General features: G+C 44.2%; 1 protein-coding gene across 4 annotated transcripts in view; it reads left to right on the forward strand.

The window, feature by feature from the left end:
* The window catches only part of LOC139378950 (dedicator of cytokinesis 11), a 111,453-nt gene that overhangs the window by 51,817 nt on the left and 39,755 nt on the right, over positions 1-19,881 (forward strand). For 2 of the 4 annotated variants that reach the window (XM_071121583.1, XM_071121585.1), the window contains 9 exons: positions 778-959; positions 2,568-2,681; positions 2,874-2,949; positions 4,242-4,330; positions 6,189-6,209; positions 6,452-6,575; positions 7,205-7,271; positions 10,041-10,088; positions 18,720-18,862. In XM_071121583.1, the coding sequence (XP_070977684.1) occupies positions 778-959; positions 2,568-2,681; positions 2,874-2,949; positions 4,242-4,330; positions 6,189-6,209; positions 6,452-6,575; positions 7,205-7,271; positions 10,041-10,088; positions 18,720-18,862 (864 nt within the window). The remainder of the gene's footprint in view (positions 1-777; positions 960-2,567; positions 2,682-2,873; positions 2,950-4,241; positions 4,331-6,188; positions 6,210-6,451; positions 6,576-7,204; positions 7,272-10,040; positions 10,089-18,719; positions 18,863-19,881) is intronic. The other 2 variants (XM_071121584.1, XM_071121586.1) reach the window with 1 other exon arrangement.

Below are 19,881 nucleotides of genomic sequence, written 5' to 3' on the forward strand. Positions count from 1 at the left end.
GTGGTGGTGTTTCTCTCATTTCCCTCATTAGAGGTGGTGGTGTTTCTCTCATTTCCCTCATTAGAGGTGGTGGTGTTTGTCTGATTTCCCTCATTAGAGGTGGTGGTGTTTGTCTGATTTCCCTCATTAGAAGTGGTTGGTGTTTGTCTGATTTCTCTCATTAGAGGTGATTGGTGTTTGTCTGATTGCCCTCATTAGAGGTGATTGGTGTTTGTCTGATTTCCCTCATTAGAGGTTGTAGTGTTTCTCTCATTTCCCTCATTAGAGGTGATTGGTGTTTGTCTGATTTCCCTCATTAGAGGTGGTGGTGTTTCTCTCATTTCCCTCATTGGAGGTGGTGGTGTTTCTCTCATTTCCCTCATTGGAGGTGGTAGTGTTTGTCTGATTTCCCTCATTAGAGGTTGTAGTGTTTCTCTCATTTCCCTCATTAGAGGTGATTGGTGTTTGTCTGATTTCCCTCATTAGAGGTGGTAGTGTTTTTCATTGGAGAAAAAGGTTGCTGAGTCAGTGTGTTCAACATGTGATGTTGTCACATTCCTCCCTGGAATTTGTCAGACACATCGTTCCATGAGTGAGACAACAGGATATCTACCATGTCACTTGAATGCTACCAGTCAGATTGAAGTCAAAGATGCACCCCTTTATATTACAGCACGGTAGTCTGCACCTGCTGCTAGTACCCGTATGTGTTCCCTATGTAGTGCACTGCTTTTGGCCAGGGAATAGGGTAGGGTATGATTTAGGGCATGACCTAACCATGTTGACCTATGACCCCAGATCAGAGTCTGGAGTCTGCGCTGACGGAGGATTACTGTAAGAACCACTTCCTGGTTGGTCTGCTGCTGAGGGAGGTGGCCGAGGCCCTGCAGGGGTCACCAGAGGTCAGACAGCTGGCCGTGGCCGTCCTGAAGAACCTGCTCATCAAACACGCCATGGACGACCGTTACACCCAGTACAAGGTGAGGAGGAGGAGGAGACAGACCACTACACCAATACAATATGAGGAGGAGAGACAGACAGACCACTACACCAATACAATATGAGGAGGGAGGAGACAGTCAGACTGCTACACCAGTACAATGTGTGGAGGGGGGAGACAGTCAGACTGCTACACCAGTACAAGGTGAGGAGGGGGGAGACAGACAGACCACTACACCAATACAATGTGAGGAGGGGGGAGACAGTCAGACTGCTACACCAGTACAAGGTGAGGAGGGGGGAGACAGTCAGACTGCTACACCTGTACAATGTGAGGAGGGGGGAGACAGTCAGACTGCTACACCAATACAATGTGAGGAGGGGGGAGACAGTCAGACTGCTACACCTGTACAAGGTGAGGAGGGGGGAGACAGACAGACTGCTACACCAGTACAATGTGAGGAAGGGGGAGACAGTCAGACTGCTACACCAGTACAATGTGAGAAGGGGGGAGACAGTCAGACTGCTACACCAGTACAAGGTGAGGAGGGGGGAGACAGACAGACTGCTACACCAGTACAATGTGAGGAGGGGGAGACAGAACATGAGGAGGGGGGAGACAGACAGACTGCTACAACAGTACAAGGTGAGGAGGGGGGATACAGTCAGACTGCTACACCAGTACAAGGTGAGGAGGGGGGAGACAGTCAGACTGCTACACCAGTACAATGTGAGGAAGGGGGAGACAGTCAGACTGCTACACCAATACAATGTGAGGAGGGGGAGACAGACAGACTGAGGAGGGGGGGCGGGAGGAGGGGGGAGACAGACAGACTGCTACACCAGTACAATGTGAGGAGGGGGAGACAGACTGAGGAGGGGGGCGTGAGGAGGGGGGAGACAGACAGGCTGCTACACCAGTACAAGGTGAGGAGGGGGGAGACAGACAGACTGCTACACCAGTACAAGGTGAGAGCAACAGTCTGAGTGAGTGAGTGACAGTGAGTGACAGAGTGAGCGAGAGAGAGCTCATTATCGGTAAAGAAACGTCACCCTGTAACACAATGAAAGGCTATAGGCTGTTTCTAAAGGGATATTTAATAGTAAAGCAGAAAGGCGAGGGGGAGAGATGGAAAAAATTCTGATTTTTTTTTTTAAAACCTCAAATAAACAACAAGTGAAACATCTTTACTTTTTAATATAGGTTTTATAAAGGGTAATGAACCGTGTTCATAGAGCAGCGGGGGACACAGTCCGAGTCGCTGTTGCTGTTTGGGAAAATAGAGGCTAGTAAATGAATAACTAGACTAGTTAACTAGAGTAAGGAGTGTTCACTGTTTCCACAGACCCAAGATAAGAAGAAATCGGTTATGCAAATCCACACTAGATCCAAATAGTCTCTGGCAGCGAAGCATTGTGTTGATAGAAAGGCCAGCTTTCGAATAGCCCCTCTCTAATGATACAGTAGATAATAGTTGTTTTGGTTGACACAGTCAGTTGTACTGTTTGTTATGGGTCACTGTTCCATAGACCACACAGATCCTGTTGGCGTGCTAACAACACACTGTGTATGCAAATGGAACAACAATAAAGATTGTTGGAAAAAGACATTCGCTTTTTACACCCCCCCCCCCCCCTCTGTATGTCAGAATCAGCAGGCCCGTATCTGTCTACTATACCTGCCACTGCTGGAGCTGCTCTACCAGAACCTCAAACAGCTGTCTGCCCAGCATCACACCTCTAGCCCCGGCCTGGGCTTCACCGTGAGTCCCCCACCTACCTTCCACTCCTGGAGGTCCTGGTTTAGTCTATCTGCTCTCATGATATATCAGTCATATATTGGCGTTTTCGAGTTTGGATGAAAATTATGAATTGAAATTGAAGTTTATTTCCTGATTTGACTGAATTGAAATAGAATGGACCCCTACCCTTGTTGTTGTCCTGTGCTCTTCCAGGGCTCCAGAGATGACTTGAGATCAACCGGCTTGATGGACAGCCGCAGGACCAGCACGGCCATCGATAAGGACCACGGTTAGTGTGACGTCTGTCCTCAATGTGTTAACCCCTGCCGACAGTAGGTGCAGGAGATTATTCATGAAGATAAATAAGGGTACGTTAGAATTGTAATTTCCCATCAGAATTTTGCTTTGATGTTTGGGAACTGGCGGTAAAATAGGTGTTTTATTGTCCATTTGGTTAGAACGGAAATTCTCCGTCTGCCATTTTCCCAAACCCACACACCACAGGAGGCTGGTGAGGGCAGAACGTGTGGAATGGAGTAAGTAAACAAAAGGATGTTAAACACATGGTTCCCATGTGTTTGATACCATTCCATCCATCCCGTCCTCCCCAATCAAATCAAATCAAATTGATTTATATAGCCCTTCGTACATCAGCTGATATCTCAAAGTGCTGTACAGAAACCCAGCCTAAAACCCCAAACAGCAATCAATACAGGTGTAGAAGCACAGTGGCTAGGAAAAACTCCCTAGAAAGGCCAAAACCTAAGAAGAAACCTAGAGAGGAACCAGGCTATGTGGGGTGGCCAGTCCTCTTCTGGCTGTGCCGGGTGGAGATTATAACAGAACATGGCCAAGATGTTCAAATGTTCATAAATGACCAGCATGGTCCAATAATAATAAGGCAGAACAGTTGAAACTGGAGCAGCAGCACAGCCAGGTGGACTGGGGACAGCAAGGAGTCATCATGTCAGGTAGTCCCGAGGCATGGTCCTAGGGCTCAGGTCCTCCGAGAGAGAAAGAAAGAGAGAATTAGAGAGAGCACACTTAAATTCACACAGGACACCGAATAGGACAGGAGAAGTACTCCAGATATAACAAACTGACCCTAGCCCCCCGACACATAAACTACTGCAGCATAAATAAATACTGGAGGCTGAGACAGGGGGGTCAGGAGACACTGTGGCCCCATCCGAGGACATCCCCGGACAGGGCCAAACAGGAAGGATATAACCCCACCCACTTTGCCAAAGCACAGCTCCCAACCACCAACTTACCATCCTGAGACAAGGCAGAGTATAGCCCACAAAGATTCAGACGCCACCTGTGCAACACACACACACTGAGAGGCACGGTGTCAACCGCGGGTTAGCGCCTCTAGATAGATATTTATTGGGGTTAAGTGCCATGCTCAAGGCCACAACAGTAATGGTAGTCATTCTTCTGTATTTCCTGGCCTGGGACTTGAACCAGCAACCTCTCCGAATCCTTTACTGATCCACATCTTTAAACCCCCCCCCCCAAAAAAAACACACAAAAAAACATCTTAGAAGCTATGTGAACATGTGTCTCTGTACTCCCCAGGCCCAGTAGCTCAGAACGGCCACTTGGTGAGGAGGGAGGACTCCAGAGGATCTCTGTTCATGGATCCCAGCACTCCAGATAGCTCTGAGGTAAGAAACAGAGAGTGTTGGATGGGCCAATACAAATAAGAAAAATAAAAAGAGAATATGGCACCATATTCCCTATATAGTGCACTACTTTTGACCAGGGCACATAGGGCTCTGGTCAAAAGTAGTGTACTATGTAGGGAATAGGGTGCGATTTGGGACAGAACCAGAGGGAACGCCATAAGTCAAGTTCAGTAGAGCACATCGTAGCAGAACAGTCAAATTGAATATGACGCTCTACATCCTGTTCCGTTAAAAAAATAAACATGATATGAACTGATAAAAGATCTTATTTGTTGTGTTTCGTTTGGGTCATTTCTCCAACACTTGCAAGCCTTTATTATTTATTGTAGCGATATACACTGTGTATACCAAACATTAGGAACACCTTCCTGATATTGAGTTGCACCCCCCTGTTTTGCCCTCAGAACAGCCTCAATTTGTCGGGGCATGGACTCTACAAGGTGTCAAAGTGTTCCACAGGGATGCTGGTCCATGTTGACTCCAATGCTTCCCACAGTTGTGTCAAGTTGGCTGAATGTCCTCTGGGTGGTGGACCATTCTTGGTTCACACGGGAAATTGTTGACCGTGGAAAAACTCAGCACTGTTGCAGTTCTTGACACAAACCGGTGCGCCTGGCTTCTACTACCATACAACGTTCAAAGGCCCTTACAGTTTTTGTCTTCCCCATTCACCCTTTGAATGGCACACATACACAATCCATGTCTCAATTGTCTCAAGGCTTAAAAATCCTTCTTTAACATGTCTCCTCTCCTTCATCTACACTGATTGAAGTGGATTTAACAAGAGACATCAATAAGGGATCATATCTTTCACCTGTATTCACCTGGACAGTCTATGTCATGGAAAGAGCAGGTGTTCCTAATGTTTTGTATAATCAGTGTAGAAACCACACGTTGGATTGTGATGGAGATGAGGATTAGCATAATTGATTACATTAAAAAAGTAATAAGACATCATTTGAATCATCCTTTTTCTTACTCATATGGCAGCTTTTCCCAAACTAGGGGTTGCGACCCGATGTGTTGTCAGCTGATTTGAAAGTGGGGTCGCGAGAGAAACTCAGAAACAAAAACAAAAAATGTGCCGCTTGGTTGTATAAAAAAATAATAATAATTAAAAAAAACGATTTCTGTTTTCTCCCTTCAAACGTGGATCTAACTTTTGAATGGTTGGAGCTACAGCATAAGCTATTATGACCCCAATCCTGAAAGCTAAGACTCTCGGGAACAAGTACAATGCTCACAAGCCGCCACAGGACTCTTTAGAATAGAGTGGACAGGACCAGACCACAAATCAGACTGGGGGGAAAAGAACATTGTCAATGAAAGCAATGATGGTGTTATTTTGTACACAGAAGATCATAGATCAAGATCAAGATCATAGATCATAGATCAAGATCATGAACTTCGTATGCATTGTGTGCTTCAGATGCATTCATTGTGTTTACTTGATAGCTACCTACACAAATATCTAGCTAGAACAAAGTGTTAATAAGATAAACATTCCTTAAAAAGATTTAAAAGCAATACAAATAAAAGTTGTCCAGTTACTTCAAACCATGCTTCCTTGAGATGAAAGTACTGTCAGACTGATTTGTAATACACTGTCATAGCCCCAAATAAAGAAGTTAACATTGGCTGTTGATTATATCACCTTTTTTTATAGTGGGGGTCGCGAAATTGCTTTGATATCAAAATTAGGTAACAGGCCAAAAAAGTTTGAACCCCTGTCATATAGTAGGACTAAGTGCCACTGCTTCAAATTATTGTCTTTATTTTTTGGTGGTATGAATAACTGCCACTGTGTTTTCTTCCTCTGTGGTGTTTCTCCCCACAGCTCCACAGAAGGGGCTCTGAGGTGAGAGACAGACAAAGAGAGCATGATATCATATAAGTTTTGTTCCCTGTCAGATATTGATGTTTGGTTATTTAGATTTGTTATTCAAAAATATAACATGTTTTTAGTTGAAAGTTTATAGTTAGGATTTTATTTAACGGAGGGGAGGGACCATACGTCCATGTTTTCTTACTCTGTGGTGTCCATCCCTGCCACTGTTTCTGATACCATGTTTTCTTCCTCTATGGTGTATTGTCCTCCAGCTCCACCGGCGGGGCTCCACTATGAGCAGCAGTACTACTCTCCCTCCCATAGGCAGACTGGGCCACTATGAGATCAAAGGACTGCTTCTGTGTTTCCTTCACATCGTCAGGACCGTCTCAGACGGTCAGTCAGCAACACAATTTTAAATACATGTAGAACACATACCAAGGTTGGGGTCAATTTGATTTCAGTTCCAGCCATTTCAGAAAGTAAACCAAATTCCAATTCTAAATTTTCCTCATTAAAAAGCATTGAAGAGAATTGTAATTGGAACGTCAGTGTACTTCCTGAATTGACTAGAATTTAAATGCAATTGGCCCCAACCCTGACACATACTGTAGTATGTGCAATATGTTACAGTATCTCTATGGTCAGCGCCACACAGTCACTTCTCTCTATTTGGGGTTTGATGATGCATACCTAGACACTGAATGAATGCACTGTATATCCTATGTTGTGTTCATTTTACCTATATTATAGCTATCCTATTATTATTCCTATATTCAAACATTTTCATTGGCCTCATCTGTGGAATTTCTGACTGTTGTGCGGTTTTAGCAGACATCGGTGTGCTACTTGGTGCACTACTTTTGGCCAGGGCCTGTTCAAAAGTAATGCACTACAAAGGCAGTATGGTGTAATTTGGGACGCAGACCTGGTCATTGTGTAATCTTCTGGTTGTTTCTGCCTGTTGACCTGCTACAGAAGCTCTCTTAGTGTCTGTCACTCTCCTGTTGTGTCTCTGTCTCTAGACAACCTGCTGGCCTACTGGAACAAGGTCAATCCTCAGGACATCATCAACTTCCTCAGTCTACTGGAGTGAGTACAAGATCATTATCTTATATTCGCTGTGTGGATGCAGGACTAGAATATAATAGGTTATATTTGCTGTGTGGATGCAGGATTAGAATAGAGTAGGTTATATTTGCTGTGTGGATGCAGGATTAGAATAGAGTAGGTAATATTATCTTGTGTTAATGCAGGATTAGAATATAGTAGGTTATATTCGCTGTGTGGATGCAGGATTAGAATAGAGTAGGTTATATTATCTTGTGTGGATGCAGGATTAGAATATAGTAGGTTATATTTGCTGTGTGGATGCAGGACTAGAATATAATAGGTTATATTCGCTGTGTGGATGCAGGATTAGAATATAATAGGTTATATTCGCTTGTGTGAATGCAAGATTAGAATATAGTAGGTTATATTCGCTGTGTGGATGCAGGATTAGAATAGAGTAGGTAATATTATCTTGTGTGGATGCAGGATTAGAATATAGTAGGTTATATTCGCTGTGTGGATGCAGGATTAGAATAGAGTAGGTTATATTATCTTGTGTGGATGCAGGATTAGAATATAGTAGGTTATATTCGCTGTGTGGATGCAGGACTAGAATATAATAGGTTATATTCGCTGTGTGGATGCAGGATTAGAATATAATAGGTTATATTCGCTTGTGTGGATGCAGGATTAGAGTCAGGAAGTTTTCCTGATCATACACCCTGCCCAGGACAAACCCTGAGCTCTAGCCCTTAAACTAGTTGTTAATGTCAGAATAAGGTGTGTGTGTGTGTGTGTGTGTGTGTGTGTGTGTGTGTGTGTGTGTGTGTGTGTGTGTGTGTGTGAGCACGTGTGCACAGGCAATCGTTTTTAAACACAGCCACTATTTGCAAATAAATTCATAAAACATCCTACAATGTAATTTTCTGTATTTTTTTTCTTCTCATTTTGTCTGTCATAGTTGAAGTGTACCTATGATGAAAATTACAGGCCTCTCATCTTTTTAAGTGGGAGAACTTGCACAATTGGTGGCTGACTAAATACTTTTTTGCCCCACTATATGCACGCACCACTTTATATATATTTTTTATAACAAGTTGTTTTTTTCCATTTCACTTCACCACTTTGAACTATTTTGTGTAAGTCCATTACATGAAATCCAAATAAAAATCAATTTTAATTACAGGTTGTAATGCAACAAAATAGGAAAAACGCCAAGGGGATGAATACTTTTGCAAGGAACTGTATGTTAACCCTTCGGAATTACCTGGATTTCTGCATAAATTAGTCATCAAATTTGATCTAATGACTTCTCCAAAAACTAATTGGAGTCAGGAGTTAGCTAACCTCTGGAGTCCAATCAATGAGACGAGATTGGAGATGTTGGTTAGACCTGCCTTGCCCGATAAACACTCACAAAATTGGAGTTTTCTATTCACAAGAAGCATTGCCTCATAGTAACCATGCCTCAAACGAAAGAGATCTCAGAAGACCTAAGATTAAGAATTGTTGACTTGCATGAAGCTGGAAAGGGTTACAAAAGTATCTCTAAAAACCTTGACGTTCATCAGTCCACGGTAAGACAAATTGTCTATAAATGGAGAAAGTTCAGCACTGTTGCTTCTTTCCCTAGGAGTGGCCGTCCTGCAAGAGCACGGCGCAGAATGCTCTGAGGTTAAGAAGAATCCTAGAGAGTCAGCTGAAGACTTACAGAAATCTCTGGAACATGCTAACATCTCTCTTGACAAGTCTACGATACGTAAAACACTAAACAAGAATGGTGTTCATGGGAGGACACCACGGAAGAAGACACTGCTGTCCAAAAAAAACATTGCTGCACGTCTGAAGTTTTCAAAAGTGCATCTGGATGTTGCCCAGCGCTACTGGCAAAATATTCTGTGAACAGATGAAACTACAGTTGAGTTGTTTGGAAGGAACACAAAACACTATGTGTGGAGAAAAAAAGGCACAGCACACCAACATCAAAACCTCATCCCAACTGTAAATTATGGTGGAGGGAGCATCATGGTTTGTGGCTGCTTTGCTGCCTCAGGGCCTGGACAGCTTGCTATCATCAACGGAAAAATTAATTCCCAAATTTATCAAAACATTTTGCAGGGGAACGTTAGGCTATCTGTCCGCCAATTGAAGCTCAACAAAACTTGGGTGATGCAACAGGACAACAACCTAAAACACAGAAGTAAATCAACCGCAGAATGGCTTCAACAGAAGAAAATACACCTTCTGGAGTGGCCAAGTCAGAGTCCTGACCTCAACCCGATTGAGATGCTATGGCAAGAGAGCAGTTCACACTAGACATCCCAAGATTAATGCTGAACTGAAACAGTTTTGAAAAGAGGAAAGGTCCAAAAGTCCTCCTGACCGTTGTGAAGGTCTGATCAGCAACTACAGAAAACATTTGATTGAGGGTCAACCAGTTATTAAATCCAAGGCTTCACATACTTTTCCCACCCTGCACTGTGAATGTTTACATGGTGTGCTCAATAAAGACATGAAAACGTATAATTGTTTGTGTGTTATTAGTTTAAGCAGACTGTGTTTGTCTATTGTTGTGACCTAGATGAACATCAGATCCAATTTTATGACCACTTTATGCAGAAGTCCAGGTAATTCCAAAGGGTTCACATGCTTTTTCATGCCACTGTATAACAATCACTTATCAAGTGATTGATGTTGTTGTCCTATTTGCATACCACTAATCAACTATGTGATGTACAAGACTATTATTTGCAATTAACATCTATGAGATAAACTGTTATTTATCCGGACCTCGTCAATCTCTTTCAGGACATGCCTGGTGCAGTTCCGTTACGTTGGAAAGAGAAACATTGGCAGGTAGGATGATGTTTGGATTACGTACAGCACTAAAATATAGTGCTACTAAGTTTGTCCTAAACAGGTATATGGTACCTGTGTCTCTGTGTGTATTTGTAGGAGTAAGAATGCTTGGATGTCCAACCTAAGGTTCCTCGCCAGTCCAATAAATTCTATTATAATTATTGTCCCCCACACATCTTTAGGCTTGGTTGTCAAAGGTTGTTATTCTTTTTTTGTTATTGCTAATAAATGGGCAGTATAGCGGCAGGGTAGCCGAGTGGTTAGAGCATTAGAGTGTTGGACCAGTAACCGGAAGGTTGCAAGTTCAAACCCCCGAGCTGACAAGGTACAAATCTGTCGTTCTTCCCCTGAACAGGCAGTTAACCCACTGTTCCTAGGCCGTCATTGAAAATAAGATTTTGTTCTTAACTGACTTGCCTAGTTAAATAAAGGTTTCAATTTTTTTTTTTTAAATGTTATCTTTAGGTGTTCATGTTTCTGAGTCTGGTTTATCAGGTTTAGGTTTCCTGCTAGTCCATTACATGAGTCATTAACTCCCCAGTTGTTTAAGTTCAGTGGAGTGTATTGTTGTGTCTCTGTTTGTGGGAGTCAAGACCAGGGCTGTAATGGTGACCGTATTGACGCCACACTGGTGGTCACGAGTCATTAAGCCAGTCAAATGAAGGCTTCTCCAAGCTCTGATGCTGCTGACAGTCATTAGTAGCCTACCAAACTTGCTAACTGCCTGGCACTCTATTGTCCCTCTAATCACTCTGACATCAATGCAAAACACTTCATGAGAGCCCAAGAGCCCATGTCGCGCAGCCTTTCTAGAAATCAAATCAAATGTTATGACACATACACATGTTTAGCAGATGTTTTTGCTGGTGTAGTGAAATGCTTGTGTTTCTAGCTCCAGCAGTGCAGTAATATCTACAATTCACAACAATACACACAACCTAAAAGTAAAAGAATGGAATTAAGGAATATATAAATATTAGGATGAGCTGGGACCGAGAGATTAAGAAACAGCTTCCGATGTCGGAGTGGCATACAGTAGAATAGAATACACTGTATACATATGAGATGAGTAAGCTCAAATATTTAAACATTAAAGTGACTAGTCTTCCATTATTAAAGTAGCCAGTGATTTCAAGTCTATGTATATGGGGCAGCAGCTGTCGTGGAAATATTCAGTCAGTAATATTTCTCAAATACCAGAGGAACAATTACAAAATAATAAAAGCCGAGCTGGTTCATGAAAACAACTACTCTTCCAGTCTTGGCACACACTCTTTATACAGGTTACAACCTTACGTCACACACATAGTAACTCCTCTGTATGATTCAACCCCTCTGGCATTTGGCCAACATTATCCTTTTTGCCTTGCACTCATTTTAGTTTGGTTTCCCCTGTTTCGAAGACAGGTGCATGATAATGGTCCATTCTAAATCAAAACAAATTTCACACAGATATTATTTAGTACATGTAAAGACAAGATTAAATCAAGAATAGTCGATGGGTGACAATATTGGCCTATGACTTGTGAATTATATATTATCACTTGTGAATGATGCCCAGCGTAAGGCAAGAAACAATGCCTTTTTCTAATCGTAGTCACTTAAGCTGTGATACAAGGTTTGTATCACAGCTTATGTATACAAATCACTTAAGTTAAGCACATTAATTAAGTACATTAATCCCCTTTACTCTCTCCAAATCAATCATCAATTTTGCAGACGACACAACAGTAGTAGGCTTGATTAACAACAACGACACGATAGCCTACAGGGAGGAGATAAGTGTGGTGTCAGGAAAATAACCTCTCACTCAATGTCAACAAAACAAAGGATATGACATTGGACTTCAGGAAACAGCAGAGGGATCACCCCCCTATCCACATCGACGGGACAGCATTGGAGAAGGTGGAAAGTTTTAAGTTCCTCTGCGTATATCACTGACAAACTGAAATGGACCACCCACACAGACAGTGTGGTGAAGAAGGCGCAACAGCACCTCTTCAACCTCAGGAGGCTAAAGAAATTTGGCTTGTCACCTAAAACCCTCACAAACTTTTACAGATACACAATTGAGAGCATCCTGTCGGGCTGTATCACCGCCTGGTACTGCAACTGCACCGCCCACAACCACAGGGCTCGTGCGGTCTGCACAACGCATCATCGGGGCAAACTAACTGCCCTCCAGGACACCTACATCACCCGATGTCACAAGAAGGCCAAAAAGATCATCAAGTACAACAACCACCCAAGCCACTGCCTGTTCACCCTGCTACCATCCAGAAGGCGAGGTCAGTACAGGTGCATCAAAGCAGGGACTGAGAGATTAAGAAACAGCTTCTATCTCAAGGCCATCAGACTGCTAAACAACAAACACCAACTCAGAGAGGCTGCTGCATACATTGAAACCAAATCACTGGACACTTTAATAAATGGATCACTAGTCACTTTAAACAACGTCACTTTAAATAATGCCATTTAATGTTTACATATCTTACATTACTCATGTATTTTATACCATCTACTGCATCGTGCCTATGCCGCTCGGCCATCGCTCGTCCATATACTTTTATGTACATATTCTCATTCACCCCTTTAGATTTGCGTGTATTAGGTAGTTGTTGGGGAATTAAAAACAGACTGAAAAACAGCTTCTATCTCAAGGCCATCAGACTGTTAAACAGTCATCTCTAGCACAAAGAGGCTGCTGCCTAGATACAGACTTGAAATCATTGGCCACTTTAATAAATGGAACACTAGTCACTTTAATAATGCCACTTTAATAATGTTCACATACAGTGCCTTGCGAAAGTATTCGGCCCCCTTGAACTTTGCGACCTTTTGCCACATTTCAGGCTTCAAACATAAAGATATAAAACTGCATTTTTTTGTGAAGAATCAACAACAAGTGGGACACAATCATGAAGTGGAACGACATTTATTGGATATTTCAAACTTTTTTAACAAATCAAAAACAGAAAAATTGGGCGTGCAAAATTATTCAGCCCCCTTAAGTTAATACTTTGTATCGCCACCTTTTGCTGCGATTACAGCTGTAAGTCGCTTGGGGTATGTCTCTATCAGTTTTGCACATCGAGAGACTGACATTTTTTCCCATTCCTCCTTGCAAAACAGCTCGAGCTCAGTGAGGTTGGATGGAGAGCATTTGTGAACAGCAGTTTTCAGTTCTTTCCACAGATTCTCAATTGGATTCAGGTCTGGACTTTGACTTGGCCATTCTAACACCTGGATATGTTTATTTTTGAACCATTCCATTGTAGATTTTGCTTTATGTTTTGGATCATTGTCTTGTTGGAAGACAAATCTCCGTCACAGTCTCAGGTCTTTTGCAGACTCCATCAGGCTTTCTTCCAGAATGGTCCTGTATTTGGCTCCATCCATCTTCCCATCAATTTTAACCATCTTCCCTGTCCCTGCTGAAGAAAAGCAGGCCCAAACCATGATGCTGCCACCACCATGTTTGACAGTGGGCATGGTGTGTTCAGGGTGATGAGCTGTGTTGCTTTTACGCCAAACATAACGTTTTGCATTGTTGCCAAAAAGTTCAATTTTGGTTTCATCTGACCAGAGCACCTTCTTCCACATGTTTGGTGTGTCTCCCAGGTGGCTTGTGGCAAACTTTAAACAACACTTTTTATGGATATCTTTAAGAAATGGCTTTCTTCTTGCCACTCTTCCATAAAGGCCAGATTTGTGCAATATACGACTGATTGTTGTCCTATGGACAGAGTTTCCCACCTCAGCTGTAGATCTCTGCAGTTCATCGAGAGTGATCATGGGCCTCTTGGCTGCATCTCTGATCAGTCTTCTCCTTGTATGAGCTGAAAGTTTAGAGGGACGGCCAGGTCTTGGTATATTTGCAGTGGTCTGATACTCCTTCCATTTCAATATTATCGCTTGCACAGTGCTCCTTGGGATGTTTAAAGCTTGGGAAATCTTTTTGTATCCAAATCCGGCTTTAAACTTCTTCACAACAGTATATAGGACCTGCCTGGTGTGTTCCTTGTTCTTCATGATGCTCTCTGCGCTTTTAACGGACCTCTGAGACTATCACAGTGCAGGTGCATTTATACGGAGACTTGATTACACACAGGTGGATTGTATTTATCATCATTAGTCATTTAGGTCAACATTGGATCATTCAGAGATCCTCACTGAACTTCTGGAGAGAGTTTGCTGCACTGAAAGTAAAGGGGCTGAATAATTTTGCACGCCCAATTTTTCAGTTTTTGATTTGTTAAAAAAGTTTGAAATATCCAATAAATGTCGTTCCACTTCATGATTGTGTCCCACTTGTTGTTGATTCTTCACAAAAAAATACAGTTTTATATCTTTATGTTTGAAGCCTGAAATGTGGCAAAAGGTCGTAAAGTTCAAGGGGGCCGAATACTTTCGCAAGGCACTGTATCTTGCATTACTCATCTCATATTTATTCTATACTATATATGTAACGGTTTTCTTGATGAGACGGAGAGTCGGACCAAAATGCAGCGTGTGGTTTACGATCCATGTTTATTAATAATACGAAACACGAATCTCCAATACAATACTACAAAACAAAACGTAACGAAAACCTAAACAGCCTATCTGGTGAAAAACACATAGACAGGAACAATCACCCACAAACACACAGTGAAACCCAGGCTACCTAAATATGGTTCCCAATCAGAGACAATGACGAACACCTGCCTCTGACTGAGAACCATATCAGGCTGAACATAGAAATAGACAAACAAGACATGAAACATAGAATACCCACTCAGATCACACCCTGACCAATCAAAACATAGAAAATACAAAGTAAACTATGGTCAGGGCGTGACAGTACCCCCCCCCCCAAGGTGCGGACTCCGGCCGCAAAACCTGAACCTATAGGGGAGGGTCTGGGTGGGCATCTGTCCGCGGTGGCGGCTCTGGCGCTGGACGTGGACCCCACTCCATGACAGTTTTAATCCCCCTCCTAAACGTCCCTAAATAGGTTACCCACCACAATGATAACATGGGACAGAGGGACAGCTCGGGACAGAGGTAACTCGGGACAGATAGGTAGCTCAGCACTGAGAGGAAGCTCAGCACTGAGAAGAAGCTCAGCACTGAGAGGAAGCCCAGGCAGGTAGTAGAAACTACCAGAACCTGGCTGGCTGGCGGTTTCAGCAGATCCTGGTCGACTAGCAGATCTGGGAGAATCTGGTCGACTGGCGGATCTGGGAGAATCTGGTCGACTGGCGGATCTGGGAGAATCTGGTCGACTGGCGGATCTGGGAGAATCTGGTCGACTGGCGGATCTGGGAGAATCTGGTCGACTGGCGGATCTGGGAGAATCTGGTCGACTGGCGGATCTGGGAGAATCTGGTCGACTGGCAGATCTGGGAGAATCTGGTCGACTGGCAGATCTGGGAGAATCTGGTCGACTGGCAGATCTGAGAGAGTCTGGACGACTGGCAGATCTGGAAGAGTCTGGACGACTGGCAGATCTGGAAGAGTCTGGACGACTGGCAGATCTGGAAGAGTCTGGTCGACTGGCAGCTCTGTCTGCTCCATGCTGACTGGCTGCTCCATGCTGACTGGCAGCTCTGGCTGCTCCATGCTGACTGGCTGCTCTGGCTGCTCCATGCTGACTGGCTGCTCTGGCTGCTCCATGCTGACTGGCTGCTCCATGCTGACTGGCTGCTCCATGCTGACTGGCGGCCCTGGCTGCTCCATGCTGACTGGCGGCCCTGGCTGCTCCATGCTGACTGGCGGCCCTGGCTGCTCCATGCTGACTGGCGGCCCTGGCTGCTCCATGCTAACTGGCAGCTCTGGCGGCTCCTTGCAGACTGGCAGCTCTGGCGGCTCCTTGCAGACTGGCAGCTCTGGCGGCATCCTGCAGACAGGCAGCTCTGGCGGCTCCTTGCAGACTGGCAGCTCTATGCAGACTGGCAGCTCCATGCAGACTGGCAGCTCCTTGCAGACTGGCAGCTCTAAGCTAACTGGCAGCTCTAAGCTAACTGGCAGCTCTATGCTAACTGGCAGCTCTATGCTAACTGGCAGTTCTGAACAGGCGGGAGACTCCGGCAGCGCTGTAGAGGCGGAAAGCTCTGACAGCGCTAAACAGGCGGGAGACTCCGACAGCGCTGGAGAGGAGGAGGGCTCCGACAGCGCTGGACAGGCGAGGCGCACTGTAGGCCTGATGCGTGGTACTGGCACTGGTGGTACTGGGCCAAGGACACGCACAGGAAGCCTGGTGCGGGGAGCTGCTACCGGAGGGCTGGGGTGTGGAGGTGGTACTGGAAAAACCGGACCGTGCAGGCGCACTGGAGCTCTTGAGCACCGAGCCTGCCCAACCTTACCTGGTTGAATGCTCACGGTCGCCCTGCCAGTGCGGCGAGGTGGAATAGCCCGCACTGGGCTATGCAGGCGAACCGGAGACACCGAGCGCAAGGCTGGTGCCATGTAAGCCGGCCCAAGGAGACGCACTGGGGACCAGCTGCGTAGAGCCGGCTTCATGGCATTAGGCTCGACGCTCAATCTAGCCCGGCAGACACGCGGAGCTGGAATATACCGCACCGGGCTATGCACCCGCACTGGAGACACCGTGCGCACCACTGCATAACACGGTGCCTGTCCGGTCTCTCTAGCCCCCCGGTAAGCACAGGGAGTCTGCCCAGGTCTCCTACCTGGCGTAGCCATACTCCCTGTTAGCCCCCCCCCAAGAAATTTTTGGGGCTGCCTCTCAGGCTTCCATCCGCTACGTCGTGCTGCCTCCTCATATCTGCGCCTCTCAGCTTTCGCCGCCTCCAGTTCTTCTTTGGGGCGGCGATATTCTCCTGGCTGAGCCCAGGGTCCTCTTCCTTCTAATTCGTCCTCCCATGTCCATACCTCCTCTTTGGGCTGCTCCTGTTGCCTCTTCTCCTGCTGCACCTTTGGGCGGCTACACTCCCCTGGTTTAGCCCAGGGTCCTCTCCCGTCGAGGATTTCCTCCCATGTCCAGAAATCCTTATTGCGCGTCTCCTCGCGCTGCTCCTGCCTGTTGACACGCTGCTTGGTCCTTCTGTGGTGGGTGATTCTGTAACGGTTTTCTTGATGAGACGGAGAGTCGGACCAAAATGCAGCGTGTGGTTTACGATCCATGTTTATTAATAATACGAAACACGAATCTCCAATACAATACTACAAAACAAAACGTAACGAAAACCTAAACAGCCTATCTGGTGAAAAACACATAGACAGGAACAATCACCCACAAACACACAGTGAAACCCAGGCTACCTAAATATGGTTCCCAATCAGAGACAATGACGAACACCTGCCTCTGACTGAGAACCATATCAGGCTGAACATAGAAATAGACAAACAAGACATGAAACATAGAATACCCACTCAGATCACACCCTGACCAATCAAAACATAGAAAATACAAAGTAAACTATGGTCAGGGCGTGACAATATATTGCATCTTAGTCTATGCCGCTCTCTCATTGCTCATCCATATATTTATATATTTTTATTCCATTCCTTTACTTAGATTTGTGATATTAGGTATTTGTTGTGGAATTGTTAGATATTACTTGTTAGATATTGCTGCACTGTCAGAACTAGAAGCACAAGCATTTTGCTACACTCACAATAACATCTGCTAACCATGTGTACTGTATGTGACCAATAAAATTTGATTTGATTTGATTTGGTATAGAGCCTAACTGGCATACATAAGCAGCCTGTAAAGTTCCAAGTTTAGGAAAGATATTTTTCACCATAAAAATGCACCTTTATAATAAAAGCATTACATGCATAATTGCATTTGCAGTTACTTTTGATAATGGTGTTCCTTCTAATGGAACGTCTGCACTTATAGTGTGCGCATTGCTGCTCTTATAATGTGAAGAAATAGCCTAATAGTTTATCAACATTTTAAGCTAAACGTTCGATCTGTTGCGTCAGCCTCATTGTGTAAAAAGTTTTTTTTGATGCTAGTGGTTTTATTAATTTGGGATCTATCGCATCCCACAACTATCCCAGACTGCGCACAGAATATAATAGGTCAACTTTTGCTAGTGCTTTTGCTGTTCGTTAGGCTTACTCACCTTGTTGGCTGACAAAGTAAATGTGGACGGTACTTCCAGTATCTTTAATATGCACTTCGGAATTGGATAAGGACGAGCGCAGTTGCGTCAACACATATAGCCAAACGTTTGTAGAATAACTAAAGTTACATTAATAACTATAAATTAAGCATATAAGTGTGCCTATTTCTTTGTTAACCGCTCAACACAGAATAGCCGCATGTGCACAGAAAATATCCTATAAATTTTATTCAGCTACATTCAATTGTATTCTTCATACTATAAAATAATGCCATGGACTTCTATGCAAATCTTGTCTGCTAAATGAACTAGTGTAGCCCACAGCCATATGGCATAGCCAGATGAGGACCTAACATAAGGACAACTCAAAGTATACTATTTTGTTCTGAAATAGACTACATTTTCTTTATATACCGCCACAGCCCTAGTCAAGACACCTGGGTGTTCCCTGCCAATACATTATATCATAGTCATTGTCTCTCTCCACCCATCTTATAGTAAGTAATGTGTGTGTGTGTGCGTGCGTGTCGGCGGCGTGTGTGTATAGGAGTCAGGATGCCTGGGTGTCCAAGCTGTTCTCTTCAGACAGGAAGTCCCAGACCATGCCTGTGATGCGCTGCAGAGCCGGCCTAATGCAGAGCAGGCTTCAGCAGTTCAGCACCATGGATACCTCTCTCACACTCAACATAGGTACATGAATATGATGCTATCCCTTCCCACTTACCTCTCTCAAACTGTAAGTTTGCACATACAGTTGAAGTCGGAAGTTTACATACACTTAGGTTGGACTCGTTAAAACTAGTTTTTTCAACCACTCCACAAATTTCTTGTTAACAAACTATAGTTTTAGCAAGTCGGTTAGGACATCTACTTTGTGCATGACACAAGAGATTTTTCCAACAATTGTTTACAGACAGATTATTTCACTTATAATTCACAGTATCACAATTTCAGTGGGTCAGAAGTTTACGTGCACTAAGTTGACTGTGCCTTTTAAACAGCTTGGAAAATTCCAGAAAATGATGTCATGGCTTTAGAAGCTTGACATCATTTGAGTCATTTGGAGGTGTAACTGTGGATGTATTTCAAGGCCTACTTTCAAACTCAGTGCCTCTTTGATTGACATCATGGGAAAATCAAAAGAAATCAGCTAAGACCACAGAAAATAAATTGTAGACCACAAGTCTGGTTCATCCTTGGGAGCAATTTCCAAATGCCTGAAGGTACCACGTTCATCTGTACAAACAATAGTATGCAAATATAAACACCATGGGACCACGCAGCCGTCATACCGCTCAGGAAGGAGACGCGTTCTGTCTCCTCGAGATGAGCGTACTTTGGTGCGAAAAGTGCAAATCAATCCCAAAACAACAGCAAAGGACCTTGTGAAGATACTGGAGGAAACAGGTACAAAAGTATCTTTATCCACAGTAAAACGAGTCCTATATCGACATAACCTGAAAGGCTGCTCAGCAAGGAAGAAGCCCATGGTCCAAAACCGACAGTTTGCAACTGCACATGGGGACAAAGATTGTACTTTTTGGAGATGAAACAAAAGTAGAACTGTTTGGCCATAATAACCATCGTTATGTTTGGAGGAAAAGGGGGGATGCTTGCAAGCCGAAGAACACCATCCCAACCGTGAAGCACGGGGGTGGCAGCATCATATTGTGGGGGTGCTTTGCTGCAGGAGGGACTGGTGCACTTCA

Source organism: Oncorhynchus clarkii, chromosome 21, assembly GCF_045791955.1.
Source record: "Oncorhynchus clarkii lewisi isolate Uvic-CL-2024 chromosome 21, UVic_Ocla_1.0, whole genome shotgun sequence".
Lineage (NCBI taxonomy): Eukaryota > Metazoa > Chordata > Actinopteri > Salmoniformes > Salmonidae > Oncorhynchus > Oncorhynchus clarkii.